Here is a 14,368-nt window from a genome sequence, read left to right as displayed (position 1 = left end):
TTATTTTCTTACATCTGAGAGATTTAGTTTTGATATCGCTTAAGAGTAAAAAGAAAGTAAATTGCTTCTAGAGACTAGGGTCTCTTATAAAGAAAGAAAGAAACCACAAGAAACATTCACTTTGGCCAAAATCATCCTTTATCAGCGCTTCATTAACATCCAATTACATTGTAACCAGAGACAAAAAAAAGTCATTAGTGCTTCCACATTAGAGATGTTAAAGCGTGAGGTCAGAAGAGGAGAAGCAGGATTTTAAAAGCACATTCCTCAAGTGCTAAAAGGCTTGATTCAAGTAATATAACATAGGCACTGAATGTTGAAGCATTGGAAACACTCCCACTGTCTCATTAATGCACCGCCAGCAGGTTAACAATTCAAATCATATGCACACACACCTACTGGAACATATACTGCCTTCCCAGGAATAATGAGTGCAAGAAAGCAAGGAAACAACACTTATCACAGTCCCGTTCTGTCTCTCTGCCTTTAGTCCTCACTCCGTCTCCCTTTCATTGTGTCTCAGCCCCATTTATTACGCCTTTTGTGGTACAGTATGTTCAATACGTAAACAAATACAGATGCAGCATTTCATCTGGTATGTGATCAGAAACAGACAAATATGCCACAAATTCCCCCTGGACGACCAATTCTGGTATTATCTGTGAGGAGGTGGGAGTTGCTATTATGTGTTTCTGTTGAGTTTATGCTTTGCTTTTCTATGGCGGTCATAAATTATCCAGCCTGTAAATGGGAACAGTTTACAGTTAGCCAATAAAGGACTTATTATTGGGTAGAATAAGATAAGTATTTGTATGTAACAGATTGACTTTGCCAGTGGGATGTTCAAAACATGCTGCTGAGCTGTGTGCGTGTCTGTGTGTGCATGTGTGTGTTAGAGAGAGAGATACAGAGAGGAAGAAAGAAAGAAAGATGTGTCAGGACACCATGTGCATGTTTACTGCATCTGTGTGTCCTTTTTTATCCCATTTAAATGTTTCTGTGTGTGTGTGTGTGTGTGTGTGTGTGTGTGTGTGTGTGTGTGTGTGTGTGTGTGTGTGTGTGTGTGTGTTACAACATGATTGAGATGGAGGAGATGAATGCCCCAGGAGAAGGCCTAACCATCTAATTAGAGTGAAGAGGGAAGAGCCGGAGCTTTAAATGAATAATTAGTGCCTTCTCAGAGACCCGGCCCAACAGTGCAGGCAAGAGATGAAAAATGGCTGCCTCCTCTGTATCCCAGGGGACTTCATGCCGGAGCGACTGGGAGATAAAAAGATGAAGAGACACTTTGTGACCACCTCAGGCATTAGATAAGCACAGCGGTGGACTTCCATTTACCATCATTCACTTTCAAAGAGATGGACTTCTTGTTTGTCTAGTGTGGCAGGTTGTCTTGGTTATCTGGATGTCACTAACTGTGGCAAAGTCTCCAGGAATGTGCAGAAAAAAAGGTTTGCCAGATACAGAAGATGTATTACAATTAATAATGCAGCTTGAAAAGTCCAGATTCTGACACTTTCCCTCACATGTAACATTTCTAATCAGTGTGAACAAAATCATGTTTGCATTTAAATACTTTTTTTTCAAAGTTCAATTAGGAGATGTTGTATATAATTATTCCCAAGGGCATGCAACAAAGGTTGCGTCTTTGTTGCCTTTCATTTGATTGTTTAAATGCAAGCTGCACATAAATTGCAAAGTAAAACTATATCATTGTTACATCATTCAACTTGCATGAAACTAGTTTGCTGATGTAGCATTACCACAAAACACTGAGATACGACAATGGGACAAGATGAAAAGCATTGTTCCAGATATTGTTTGAAACCATCGTGAATAAAGTCACACAAGACTTACAGCTAAAAGCACCAATAATGGCGAGGAAAGTAATGACTGCCTTCACAACATGCTGATTGTTTTCTTACAGACTAATAGTCCTGGAACAAAACATGTAACTTTTTGCTCTGAGGATGGATCAAGAGGAAAAGGCCTGTGGTCATTAATCACAGGGCCTTATTAAAGGGGGAGTATTAATGTGCATCATAAATTTCATGGCTAATCTGCCCATTGGATTATTACACTCTGCATCTCATGTGCACAGTCCTGGACAACAATTAATGGAGTGCTCAAATCACAATTTTAAAAGATTTAGATTTAGATTTATAAGAGTTTGGCCTGCATGTGAAACTCGTCAGGAAGTCTCAAAAAACATTTTTCCTCTTTCGACCATTAATGTCCAAAGCGAATTTTGTCAAGACAGATATCTCGTTTTTGAAGACTGGATGTGTTGCCATGAAATACAAAGACTTTGGTGATCCCCTGACTTTCCCTCTAGTGCCACCAGCAGGCTGACAATTGTTATTCGAGCATGCTGACGTCAGCATTTAGCTCAGCCGTTGTGCAGCCTCACAGAGCCGCTAGCACGGCTGGAGACTGTGACGACTAAAATTCATATTGACTATGTAAATAATACATTTTCATCAAATTTGGCTGACACATAATGTGCATTGTGAGCTCAAGTGTCATTAGCTGAACAATATTTAATAATAAAATGACACTTATTGCACCTGTGTAGAGCCATGTGTCTACAATTGGCTGTGAGCCCTTATTCCTGAGTGCTAAATTGGTTGGCCTGCTATTCATCTCTTCATCTTTCCAAAGACAAGCACAACAATGGCCATCTACTTGTTCTCATTAGAAAACATTCGACACAACCAGCTCTCCTCGTAATCAATACCTTTAATTCCTTAATGGCCCTGGCTGATTTAACCCCAGCCGTGTTGAGAGAGAGGCAGAGAGATTAAATCTACCTGACGTCCTCTGGCTTGTTTTTGTGAGAGTCTCTACTTTCTAGTTTCTGTCTGAGGCAGGTATTTTCCCTGAGGGCAGGTGTGGGTGGAGCCATGAGGAGGGCAAAGTTCAAAGCTCCTCTACCCTCTTATGTAACAGGCCTAATGCAGGCGAAAGGGGACACATCAAACCGACAGACTTCTGTGCCTCAAAGCATCCAAAATTAGCACCTGTCAAGTGTCAAATCACAGTAAAATTCTGTTTCAGCTCAATCATCTTATGCATGGTCTCAAACTGCAGTCAATATATGGCACAGGCTCCTGATTCGCTGCTCTAAATCTGTAGTGCTTGAACTTCTCTCCTGTTTCTCCCGTGTGTCTAATGTTAGCAGAAAGTGGAAAGAGAAAAAAAGAAAGATAAAAACTGCAGGCTTTCACATGTGGTAATTCTACACATAAAATAGCTCTAAAAATGAGGCTGGCATATTTCTATGAAAAAATGTATAATAATTAATTTGGTTGGCAGAAAATAATCTTGGCGGGTAATTTTTTAATTTACAAGACTGGGGTAGCGGGGCTAAAAAGCTAATTTTGGACAATGGTTGCATGCGGTTGCACACACACCACACACTCATTAGGTCTTTGTTATGAATGTAGTTATTTTAAGAGCAGCCACATGATACGCCTCTAAGCTTTTTGGGGGGGTTCAACAGGATCGTCTCTTATAAATCTTTCTTTGTGGTTAAACCAGTCAGATTTTGTTACTTTAGTTTATATTTTTCATGTGAAAAAAAACAAACAAACAGTAAGATCTCCTAGACACAACTTAACCATCAGCACAACATGACTGACCTTACCCGAACCTTAATTCTCATCATTTGAACCTACAAGCCTCTTAAAGAGGTAAAGAATGGCCAATATGAGCTCACTTCACAAACATGTCCTCACTCTGAAGGTCTAAATCTCTGACCGGTTTTTACACTGTCAAACGTACAGGACAAACACACACACACACACACACAGTGACACACAGACACACACCCTTCTCCACTCAGTGATGCCTGAACCTGCCTCAGTATGCTGGTTGGTTGTGGTGAAAGCTGGTACAAGACCACCTACGGGAAATATTCTGCCTCTGAAAACAATGACAGAGAATGAGTTGAATTCTGCAAAAACAGAACCTGAAAGCATCCCCGATTCAGGCAACCACAACAGCCACGAGGCAGGGCTGTGGTGCTTCAGTCTGGGCTCGGTTTCCAGACCACATGTCCAACATGTCTCGGCCTCTTGCTTATTTTGACTTGTACTTGTTCTTGTCTCAGACTTTTCTTGTCTCAGACTTTTCCTGCCTATTATAAAATCTTCAAAAGATGCATTTTTTTTCTCAGCCTGGTCCACATTCTGTCATTTTCTTCACAGCACTGCAATTTAAGGAATAACACCTGTGTGTATTAAATCATTATTCACTGTATCGATTGGTTGGATGCTCCCAGCTGCTGCAGAGACAGGTACACCTCTTTATCTTTAAGAGGCTCATAAATCAATAATTTTACACGCAGTGGCCTGCTTATTGCCCATTTTGATCTTGTTTGACAGATTTAGCTCTGGTTCTGTCTGGTCTTGACACATCTCTGACCTGTTCATCCTTTGTCAAAAATAAATGCTAAGAATTAAATCCCTCTAGACATAAATATGCGGAATGGGAAATTGCTATTTTGACTAAAGTCCTGTTATCTGGTATGTTTCAGGTTTCCTGTTTCAAGTATTCATTCAACGTTTCATCCAGCAGGATTTCCCACGCTACAAAGTAGTGGTGTATTTCTATTTTTTTTTGCATTTCATAAAACTGTAAATTTATTAGCTTGTATTTGAGCAGAGAAGATGGACATTTACAGCAGTTGAGTAATTTAAAAAAGACTAGTATGAAACCTTTTAAACTCCTGACTTATGAAAAGCTCAGTTTCATCCCACATAGTTGAACACAAGCAATTTGGCTTTCAACTCAGCTGGCGGTTGACTCAGGTGTCCCATAACTTCAAAGTGTCATTTAGCGGCTTCATAAATCACTCTTAATGAAGGCAATATCTCATCATTGCATATTTTTGTCAACATTTAGTAATCAAACCTTGGGCCAAACACAAAACTACTTTGTTTTAAGGTCTTCAAGGTGTGGCTGGTTAGCTTGTCAGATGGATGTGGTGCCTCTGGTATTGAGACTATTGTTCAATGGTGACAGACAAGGTTAATCAGACATTCCCTCTATTGTTCAAATAGATGAAAGTATAACTTACTGTAACTGAGTGACTCAAGTCAACCATTAAGTCTCTTAAATGTTCAGGTGCACACACTGACAGCTCTATAACAAGGGAGCATCTCAAAATATCACAAAGCACTTATTGTAAACATATATCACACTAGAAATTATATAACTTAAGGAAAATGTTTATTTTTTCATCCTATATTAACAGGTCCTAAATTCTTTCGTCTAAATAAGTTTGTTGTTGATTGATATGATGTCGAGTGAATGAAGCATAATACACAGCACAAATACAAATGGGAGTTTTGAAAGTCAGAAATATCAGCACCTGGTCAGGCAAAAGTTGGTTGGTCTTTGGTTATAAAGAATTTTATGAAACCTCTGTGATGTTCCCCTTGTAATCTTACTAGGTGCACCTATAAACCATAACAAATGTTGATAAATTTGATTCTTGCAAGGTAAAAGGTGGGAGATGTGGGAGTATAAATGGTTTTATTGAGAATTCTTATCATTATCCTTCACATGAAATATATTCCAAATTAGCATTTTCCTAAAAGGCCTGTCTCTTTACTGCAGGGAAGCACAACTAGTTTTTCTAGGTTAAATGCTGTTGAGAGATGAGCTCTGAACGCGGAGATCAAAGCGTCTTTGTCTTGGCAAGCGCTTGAGGACTTCACCTTGACAGTTTCACTCTGTGTCAATCAAATTCAGGCAGGGCACATTGTCAAGCAAATGCATGTCAGTTTAAATAGGCCATACCAAAACAAAACGTCCCTCCAGTACGGAAAACTCTGAAAAAGGAAAAGCTGAACAGGAACCATCACAGAGTAAATGGTCAATAAACAAGCATTTTTCCATCTGCTGATCATGTCCACACACTGAGACATACAGTCCAGCGGTGCTCAAAACAGAATCTTTGAATTGGATTTTCTTTAAAATCTCTAAAACAAATATTTTGCCATGTTTTTAATCAGTAATGTGAGTGGATGTTTTATCGCATGAGTAAAATATAGCTAAAGTGGGCTCAACACAAATAAAACTAACCTCCTAGGAATCATCTCAGTTCTGAACTTGTGTAAAGCTAAAAACTGAAGCCCTTTAATAATGGATTGAGCTGTCAACTCTGATGAACCTACTGGTTTGGCCAAAGGCTCCCCTGGTACTTTCCTCACACCATATTAGAATCAGCACTGCTCAGTCAAACAATATAAAGCCTTCTCTGCCCCATGTACTGAGGCTTGATAAATCAGTATTGAACTGACCTACAGTACAGAGAAAACCCGCATTTCACAATAAATGTGTCCAACTTTCAATATAGCTCATATTAGTTAAATGCAGAAAAATTGAGATTTTTGAAATGTCAGATTTTAAAAGAGTCAGGCTGGTCTGCTACACAGGAAGTGGACTGACAGTTCAGAAACCTCGAGGTAACACCGGACAGTAGACTCAGTTTCCACCAGCACACTCTTGACCTCAAAAAAAAGAGCCACCAAAGACAATCAGTTATCTGCAAGCTTAAAGTACTCTATGTTGCCCCCCATCTCCTACTCTTGTTACATCAGAGCATTATTTAGCCCATCCTGTTATACTGTTCCTGTTGCTTCTTTAACATGCTATTGTTTACTAATCGGGCCCATCTTACACGCAACCAACCAACACTGCCGTCAGGACAATTGGTCATCCCACACCCAAAGGCCATTGCATGCACTGCAATCTCAATAGTAAAAGACATCACACACACACTCAATCACCATCTTACCCTACTGCCCTCTGGGCGCAGGGAACAGAGCACTGAGGTGCAGTAGTGCTCGCTTTGGGAAAGCCTGACCCTCGCATGTGAGGATCAGCCATAGCCGCCTTTAATAAAAGGCCTCACTGAACTGGCCTGAGTGTGTACTGTTGACTGCCATTGTATGTTGTTGCCTTGTGCTGTTGTTGTCCGATGTGTACAGTGCGTGAAAATGAATTTCCCCTTGGGGATAAGAAAGTCTAAAATCTAAATAACAACACATGTGACAAGGTTTTGCTTCACTGAGCAGTTAGTGGCCTGGGAATGAGAAGGGCCCCATAACCAGCATCCATCGTGACATACCGTGGAAGTGTCAATTTGTACAGTAGACGATGTGCCTTGGCAGCGGGCCTTTTTGAAATGTTTAGATAATTCCACCACACGATATCTTCTGCCATGAGGGATTACTGGGATCAACAAATGTCGAGACCTACACTATAATCTACCCTGCCGGACTATGTGATTCTGGCCTCGTGTAACCTGCCCAGCAGTGTGCGCTCCAGCAGGGTGTGTCACCACCACCATGGTGGCATGACCCAAGATGACAGGGAACCCAGCTGGATGACAGTTGGCAGGCTCCAGGTGCCTCAGCGAGTGGCCACCAACACCAACCACGCAACATCAAACGTGAGCAAAAAAGCAGACAAAACGAAGGCACAGACAAAACAAAAGCCAGACAAAATGAAAACAAAGACCACTGTTGCCCTTTCTCTGGCACACCACAGTGTTTTCCAGCCTTTTGTTTCCAGCCGCAGACTGAGAACACTGACACTGAAAGAGCATCAGCATTCTCTCACTTGGCAGCTGAAGCTCTCAAACGCAGCAGATTGAGAACATGCACCGCCAGAAGGTGAGGTACCACGTGGCGATTATGGTTTCACAATAAATGAGACAAAGCATTCGAGTCTAAAAGCTCCCTGGTATCCCTGCAGGGAGAAACCGTCTCTACTGAACAGGCATGTTTTCATGACACTGGATGCCTGGCTCACAGCAAACCTCCTCTCCTTTTCTTACATTACAGGGCTCTGTATAACTTAAATGCCCAAACATAAAGAGGAACGTCCGTGTAAGACGGCACTTGATACGGGCGAAGCTCTCAGCCGATAGAAATGGGCCACATGTCGCAAGGATGGGTTACACGCTACACAGTACTGGATCCTAGACAAAAAAAAGGCTGAACCAGCACATGACATACCCATCTGGAACAAAAGCTGGCCTAATTTCACCAAAGATAAGGGACAAGCCCGACTCCGAACAGAGACAGTTTGGGCTGCTCTCCACTTTCCCTCCCAAACCACAAAGGTTTGGGATATCGGCCTATAAAAACTGAGCTAAATGGACAGTTGTCTGAAATAGGTCAGTCAAAAGTCTAATGGGATACGCACAAACCTCCTATACACATAAACATGCAAAAACATGGACAAATACATGGATACACACAGGCCATGCAGCCAACAGGCATTATTAGATGAGTTAATGGGTCCTGAGCCATTCAAACAGCAGGCTTTAGTCAAGCATGCTACTCAGACAGGATAATGGTGGGATAGCTAGAGGGGTTGGGAGTTTCTTGAGGCCTGGTGGTACCTACTGCAGTGAAAAGTCACAACATCTCTAAGGCTCAGCTGCTCCTCTGCACTGTCTACCCGTTTACCTCAAAAAGTTCAGTTCAGACACATGCTGCATTTTGTCTTTTAGGCTTTTGGGCGAGGCTTGTATCTGTTGTTGCAAGGATTTCAAAAGTAGACGCATAAAATATTAAGGAAGGCAAGGGTCAGACGTAAACATGACAGAGGTAAAGGTCTTCAAAAGAAATAGAATAAAAGATAGATTAAGTAGGAGGAGGAATGTTTAATCCCGGAGAAAAAATTGAAAAAAAGTAGATTGAGGTTGATTAGGTAAGAAAGGGGAATGTGATTCATGACGGAAATGGTAAATGAACTATTCATTTTAGTTAAACAGAATATTTGAGTTCTGCTTGGCTTTATTTCAGCAGCTGCCTCTATCTTTCACATTCTGTATGGTCACCAGATTCTTTCAGTGTTACTGCATACTTTTAAGTATGCAATAACACTTCTGACCTAGCCTTGTGAGGCGAAGAACACATGGAACATTTTGAAATAACATTAAGTAAATATCACCTTAGAAATATAAGCATGTGTGACAGTTACGTGAGCAAACAAAAATATGCTTGCAGCAAATCACTATATCTGAACCTCCTCTGCAGGAATTCGGATCTTTGGCATCAAAAACAGCGTAGGTTGATCCACCTAAGTCTGTTTTCAACAGCAGTGATTAAAAAGGTGGAGGGAATGAAAGTAATGGGATTAAAGACAGGCAGCTCTTTGTAAACGTGTGCCAAACCGGTAGAGAAGATGCACAGAAGCACAATATCTCCCAACTTAAACAGTCCGTCATACAAGTTCATCCAGGAATTACTGGACAGGGACACTCTCACACCCATTAGGTAACAGGTTGATGCACATAATCACTCACATCAAAAAACATGCCAAAACAAGCTACAAAGCCAAAGGGGAAACTAATGAACCCACATACAAAAAACACACACACACACACACACACACACACACACACACAATGGCAGTGATTGACAGCTCGCATTAAAGTAGGGACAGGCTTGGGCATGGCAGAAAGAAGGTGAGGGGAGGCAATTAGAGGCATTTTTTAGATGATAATAGCTGTGTACAAGTCATGCAGTCTGCCAAAGCTATTCGTAGCTGGCAAGCAGATGAGCATAGCAATGAAAATGGCTGGTCCATTTGCCCATGATGTGGCCCCTAGGGCATGGACGGGCAGAGCAGAGGGAGAGACAGATAAACTAGTGGCATAAATCTCTTACTCTGGCATGTTGGGATGTCACAGTATCTCCAGTAGATCCCGTCTTCATGATCTGCAATGTAGCACCACGGCTGAACGTCCCCATCGGGATTCCTGCAGGCATTGAGGGGTAAAGGTTAGAAGGTGTCCACACTAAGCTGGTTAAATCTGATAATAATGTATCTTTTTCTTTTTTTTTTAGTTTCCTGTTAAAATTGACCTTTTCAAAAACACCTGCCTTGGGGAAGACAGAGCCTTTGGAAAAGCATGCTCTGCCACGGTCAACTTTCTATCGTCTCTTACTCACTCTGTGAGCACTCATATATAATATGTATAACAATAAAACCAAACACACATTGCAGGTGTTAACCCCTTCATGTGCATTTTTCATGCAACCTTAGTCACTGACAGAAAATGACTGGTTCCAGCTTCTCATATGTGATGATGTGATGCTGAAATAAACTAATCTGAATGTGCAAAACAAGATGTGTGAAGACATCGCCATGGGCTGAGGGAAATAATAACAGACATTTTAGGCTATTGTCTGACAGAGACAAATCACAAAAGTGATTAATAGATTTATTGAAAAAAATAAACCGATTAAATGACAAGGGAAATAATCGTTAGCTGCAGTCCTATTTGTTAACAGGTAGCGTTTATAAGCCGCAACCAAATTACTCTTTTTTTCTCATTCTGCTGTCTGACAACAGACACAGTTGGCAACAGGCCATATTTTAACTTTTCCAAGACCATGACAGCAGGAGGGGACAGAACTGAGGTTTGAGAGACCTTTACAAAAATGAAAAAACTTGAAATGGATGCATGACATTTGCACAAATAAACTGCATTTTCAGAATTGTCTGTTTTGGTGTGGAGTTGTGTTGGGGGCATGCTAAGGGATGAAAAGAGAGAGAAGGCAGAGAAAGATGAAATGGCAGGGATATGAGGGCAAATCAACAACACAAAGGCAGGCTATCGTCTGAAAACCCTGCTGCAGAGGGCTCAATCACGTTTCAGAGGGCGACTGTCTTGGCTGTGTCAATTATCCCTTGTAGCACCCCTTGGCGCTTGTTGGTTTAGCTCCTTCCTCTGAGCTCTGGAGGATTGACCATGCATGTCAGTCAAGGGCCAGACCAACGGGTCTTAAAAGGTGGAGGAGGTTGGAGGTCAGGGGAAGGCTCTTTGTTCTGGGCCAGACACAGACCTGAATGATGGGGCTTTTGTCTGAGGCTGCGGCCTCTTTTGAACCTCATCAAGGCACTTTCAACACATCATAATAAGGCTGACAGGCCCCATGGCGCTTTGGGTTTTCGGTTTTACCTACAAAAGCCAAAGAATTGGGATAGAAGATAGAAATACCTAAAAGCTTTGTGGAGGCTCCATATCCCCAGGGGGATCGTGCAACTTTGTAAATCACGACCCTCATGTCAACTTCTAAATTGCTGATAAATGAAATCAAGCAGCTAGCATGCAGTTTAGCTATTTAAGCTCTATTTTAGGATTACTGTGAACTGTAAAAAATACACACCCTGTCAACTAAAAAAACCTTCTAAGATGACAATGCTATTTTTTTTTTCATACCTGACTGTAATTGCTGCTGGAGACCTTTTCTCTTCTCTTTTGACACACTTCATTGTAGCATCTTGAAAAAGCCCTGGGGCACTGCAATATCCCGTTTCGCCTTTTGTGAGCAAAGTTGTGAAGGGCGTTTCCATTTCTTTTCTTCTCCCATCAAAAACACTATCCCGAGTTTCCTCCTCTCTTTTCACACTCAGAATGAGGTATTGACAAAGATGTCGTTGTAAAGACTTTTTGGGTTGAACTCAAGTTTAAGTGCCTCAAAGCTTTTCACTCTCAATATCTGGTAAACAGTTATCGCTCTATTTCTTGCAGCCTGTCGGCAACGGCGATGTGTGAAGAAAGGGGCCTGCCATTATGCTATCAAAAGAACCCAGAACTTCTCTCAACCTGAAATGTTCCCATGTTCACAGGAAACCAGTCTTGTTTTCCAGTAAATTTCGACACCATATCATGGGCCCAGATCTGATTGTTGCTCCACCCAGATTGGAGGCAGACACCTGTTTGTTTAGCCTAAGGCTACTGCTGAAATAAAAAACTGGGTCCAACCATCAAAACATTGGATTATGTACCCTTCCCTTATTTCTCTCTCCCCTTCTCTTTTTCATGCCTGTCAACGCGTAATAGCCCTGTTTGAAATAAGACTCCCAAGAGTTCATCTTTAGCCACTTATGTAATTTACTGCACTTTCTTAATCACCCCCTCAGGAGGCAGACATGAATTATAACCATCAGCATTAAAAAAAAACACATCCTCAGGAGACCTCCCATCCCGTGTCTGACCCACTGTTATTTTTGATCAGAAAATGATGCGGTGTGTCCATCCATGTTCTCTCTCCCAAACGCCTGGTCCCCAAATAGTGCTTCATCCCAGTCTTTCACACATAGACACACACCCATAAACACAGTTTTAGCAGAAGCACGGGAAAATCATCCACAGGGCTAAGGTGAATAGGCCAGCCCACATGACAGAGAAATATAATCAATCCTGCCCCAAGGTATCAGTGAACTTGTGTGTCCGTAGGTGTGTGTGTGTTAAGCGAGGGAGGGTGGAACAGAAGTTGTAAAGCAGACAGTCTCAGATTAGCCGAGGTGCCACAGTGCAGATAAGACCTCAATGGACGGAAATCCATTTGTTTAACCCGGCAGCATTCGTTTAACCCGGTCCTCGTGGAGACACTCTGATAAAAGTTGCTGCCAGGGTGTGTATAAGGGCATTTTTAAGGGGGGGTTGCATTCACATCCATGTGCGTCAGACATGTCCCGCTTGGCTCTGAGTAGGAGAGCTTGTTGAAACACTCCCATACCCAGAGGTAGATCACAGAAGATGTTTGGACACTTAATTGGCACAATTACCCTGATTGAATCATTTTGCTCAGAGTGAGCCACACACTTCGGTACAGAGCCAATTATAGCCACATTGCGTTTTGCCTCACAGGCTCTCCGTCCTGCATTTGAAGGCAAGAGGGGCTTACATCTGAACACAGAGAAAAAAAACAGGTGTTCTTGGCTGGCCGCTGTTCAAAAGGTTTCCTTTAATAACCATTTTCCACGTACCTTAATCAGAAAATTTATGATCATCTTTAAAATGCCTGGCACTGTGAAACTATAAATATAATATAAAATCACAAAATCACTTACATCAAACTACGCGTGCAAATGCTAAAAATAGCATGCATTTTTCCAGAGTTAAACTTTAACTGTAAGATTCTAGAGGAACTTTTGTGTAGTTAAACTAGTAGATGCGTAAAAAAAGAATCAAAGCTACACTTCCCTCATTTTACATGAATGGGAGAGAGGAGAAATGCTGATTGGAAAGAGGTGGTGAAAGGCTTGTCTGAATTGAGATTTGAGGTCAGATCAGAGATCAGATCAGAGTCTGGCAATTTACTGCCTGAGAGAAGACTCTTTAATTGACTTGGATGATTTAGCATGCAAACTGCTGCCTGCTGCTGTGCGTCATGAATGCATGTATTGAAGAAGAAGGCTTGTTGGTTGTGGGCCGATATGTATAGTCTACTGTCTATTGTTGTGCTCTCACGGTCCACTTGTGCTAAACACGATATTGTGATGTTACTGTGTCATACGTGGCTGGTAAACACACCACTATGTTCCTTGACTAATGTCTTTAAAGGATGCACCTATAAATTACAAAGATAATAATGGTTTCTTATCAATTGAAAGCAAAAGCCACTCTGTCTTTTCAGAAAAACCTACAAACAACATTGTCAACAGTTTTTTTTAACAATTTCTTCAGCAGATGGTAAATCCAATGAAAACTGTTGACACTGAGGCCAGAGGACCCCTAATGCTAACCCAATGTTTCCATAGAAAATATTATGTGACTCACAGCCGGAGCACTTTTACGGCTCAAATCGACATGAAGCGCTCCTGGTTAAACCAACTGCGTCAGAAAATGTCTGTCTTTGAGAGTCAAAGGTACAAGCCAGTGTAAAAAAAACCTAAAGGTTGAAGTTAACAACAAATCCCAAGTTTCATTTGGGCAAGAAACATCCAATCATCCAATTAAAATTTGAGGTGACAAAAGATTAGCAGTTGAGAAGACTGACAATTCACAACAACCCTAATTCACAACTCTGACTGGCAACAGCAGCTGAAGAAATTATTAAAATAATTAAATCTATGTAATCGTTAAATCATCGGGGGGTGGTGATGGTACAGTGGATAGGACACATGCCTTTGGTGTGAGAGACCCGAGTTCGAATCCACTGTGAGACACCAATGTGTCCCTGAGCAAGACACTTAAGCCCTAGTTGCTCCAGAGGCGTGCGACCTCTGACATATATAGCAATTGTAAGTTGCTTTGGATAAAAGCGTCAGCTAAATGAATAAATGTAAATTATCTGGGAGACTCTCATGACTCTATGTTAAGGGACGCAGAGCATACCGTTTAAAAACAGAATGGGGAAAAACACATCCAGAACCAGCATCCCTCTCCCCTTGCAGCCATATGGGTTGGAGGCAAAAATCTCAGAAAGTGATATTTCAAAACCTGGAAAAATAGGGCTCATGATGGAGCAGTGGATAAGACACATGGCTTTGGTGTGACAGACCCAGGTTCAATCCCCAACTGTGACACATTCACTAATGTGTCCCTGAG

General features: G+C 41.5%; 1 protein-coding gene across 3 annotated transcripts in view; it reads right to left on the bottom strand.

Moving 5' to 3' along the window:
• The window catches only part of kremen1 (kringle containing transmembrane protein 1), a 59,159-nt gene that overhangs the window by 15,365 nt on the left and 29,426 nt on the right, over positions 1 to 14,368 (bottom strand). For all 3 annotated transcript variants that reach the window (XM_046034978.1, XM_046034977.1, XM_046034979.1), the window contains exon 3: positions 9,693 to 9,784. In XM_046034978.1, coding sequence (XP_045890934.1) covers positions 9,693 to 9,784 — 92 coding nt within the window. The remainder of the gene's footprint in view (positions 1 to 9,692; positions 9,785 to 14,368) is intronic.

The sequence above is a fragment of the Micropterus dolomieu genome, linkage group LG21 (genome assembly GCF_021292245.1).
Source record: "Micropterus dolomieu isolate WLL.071019.BEF.003 ecotype Adirondacks linkage group LG21, ASM2129224v1, whole genome shotgun sequence".
NCBI lineage: Eukaryota > Metazoa > Chordata > Actinopteri > Centrarchiformes > Centrarchidae > Micropterus > Micropterus dolomieu.
The sequence above is the reverse complement of the archived record's forward strand: the minus strand, read 5'-3'. Positions and strand labels throughout refer to the sequence as shown.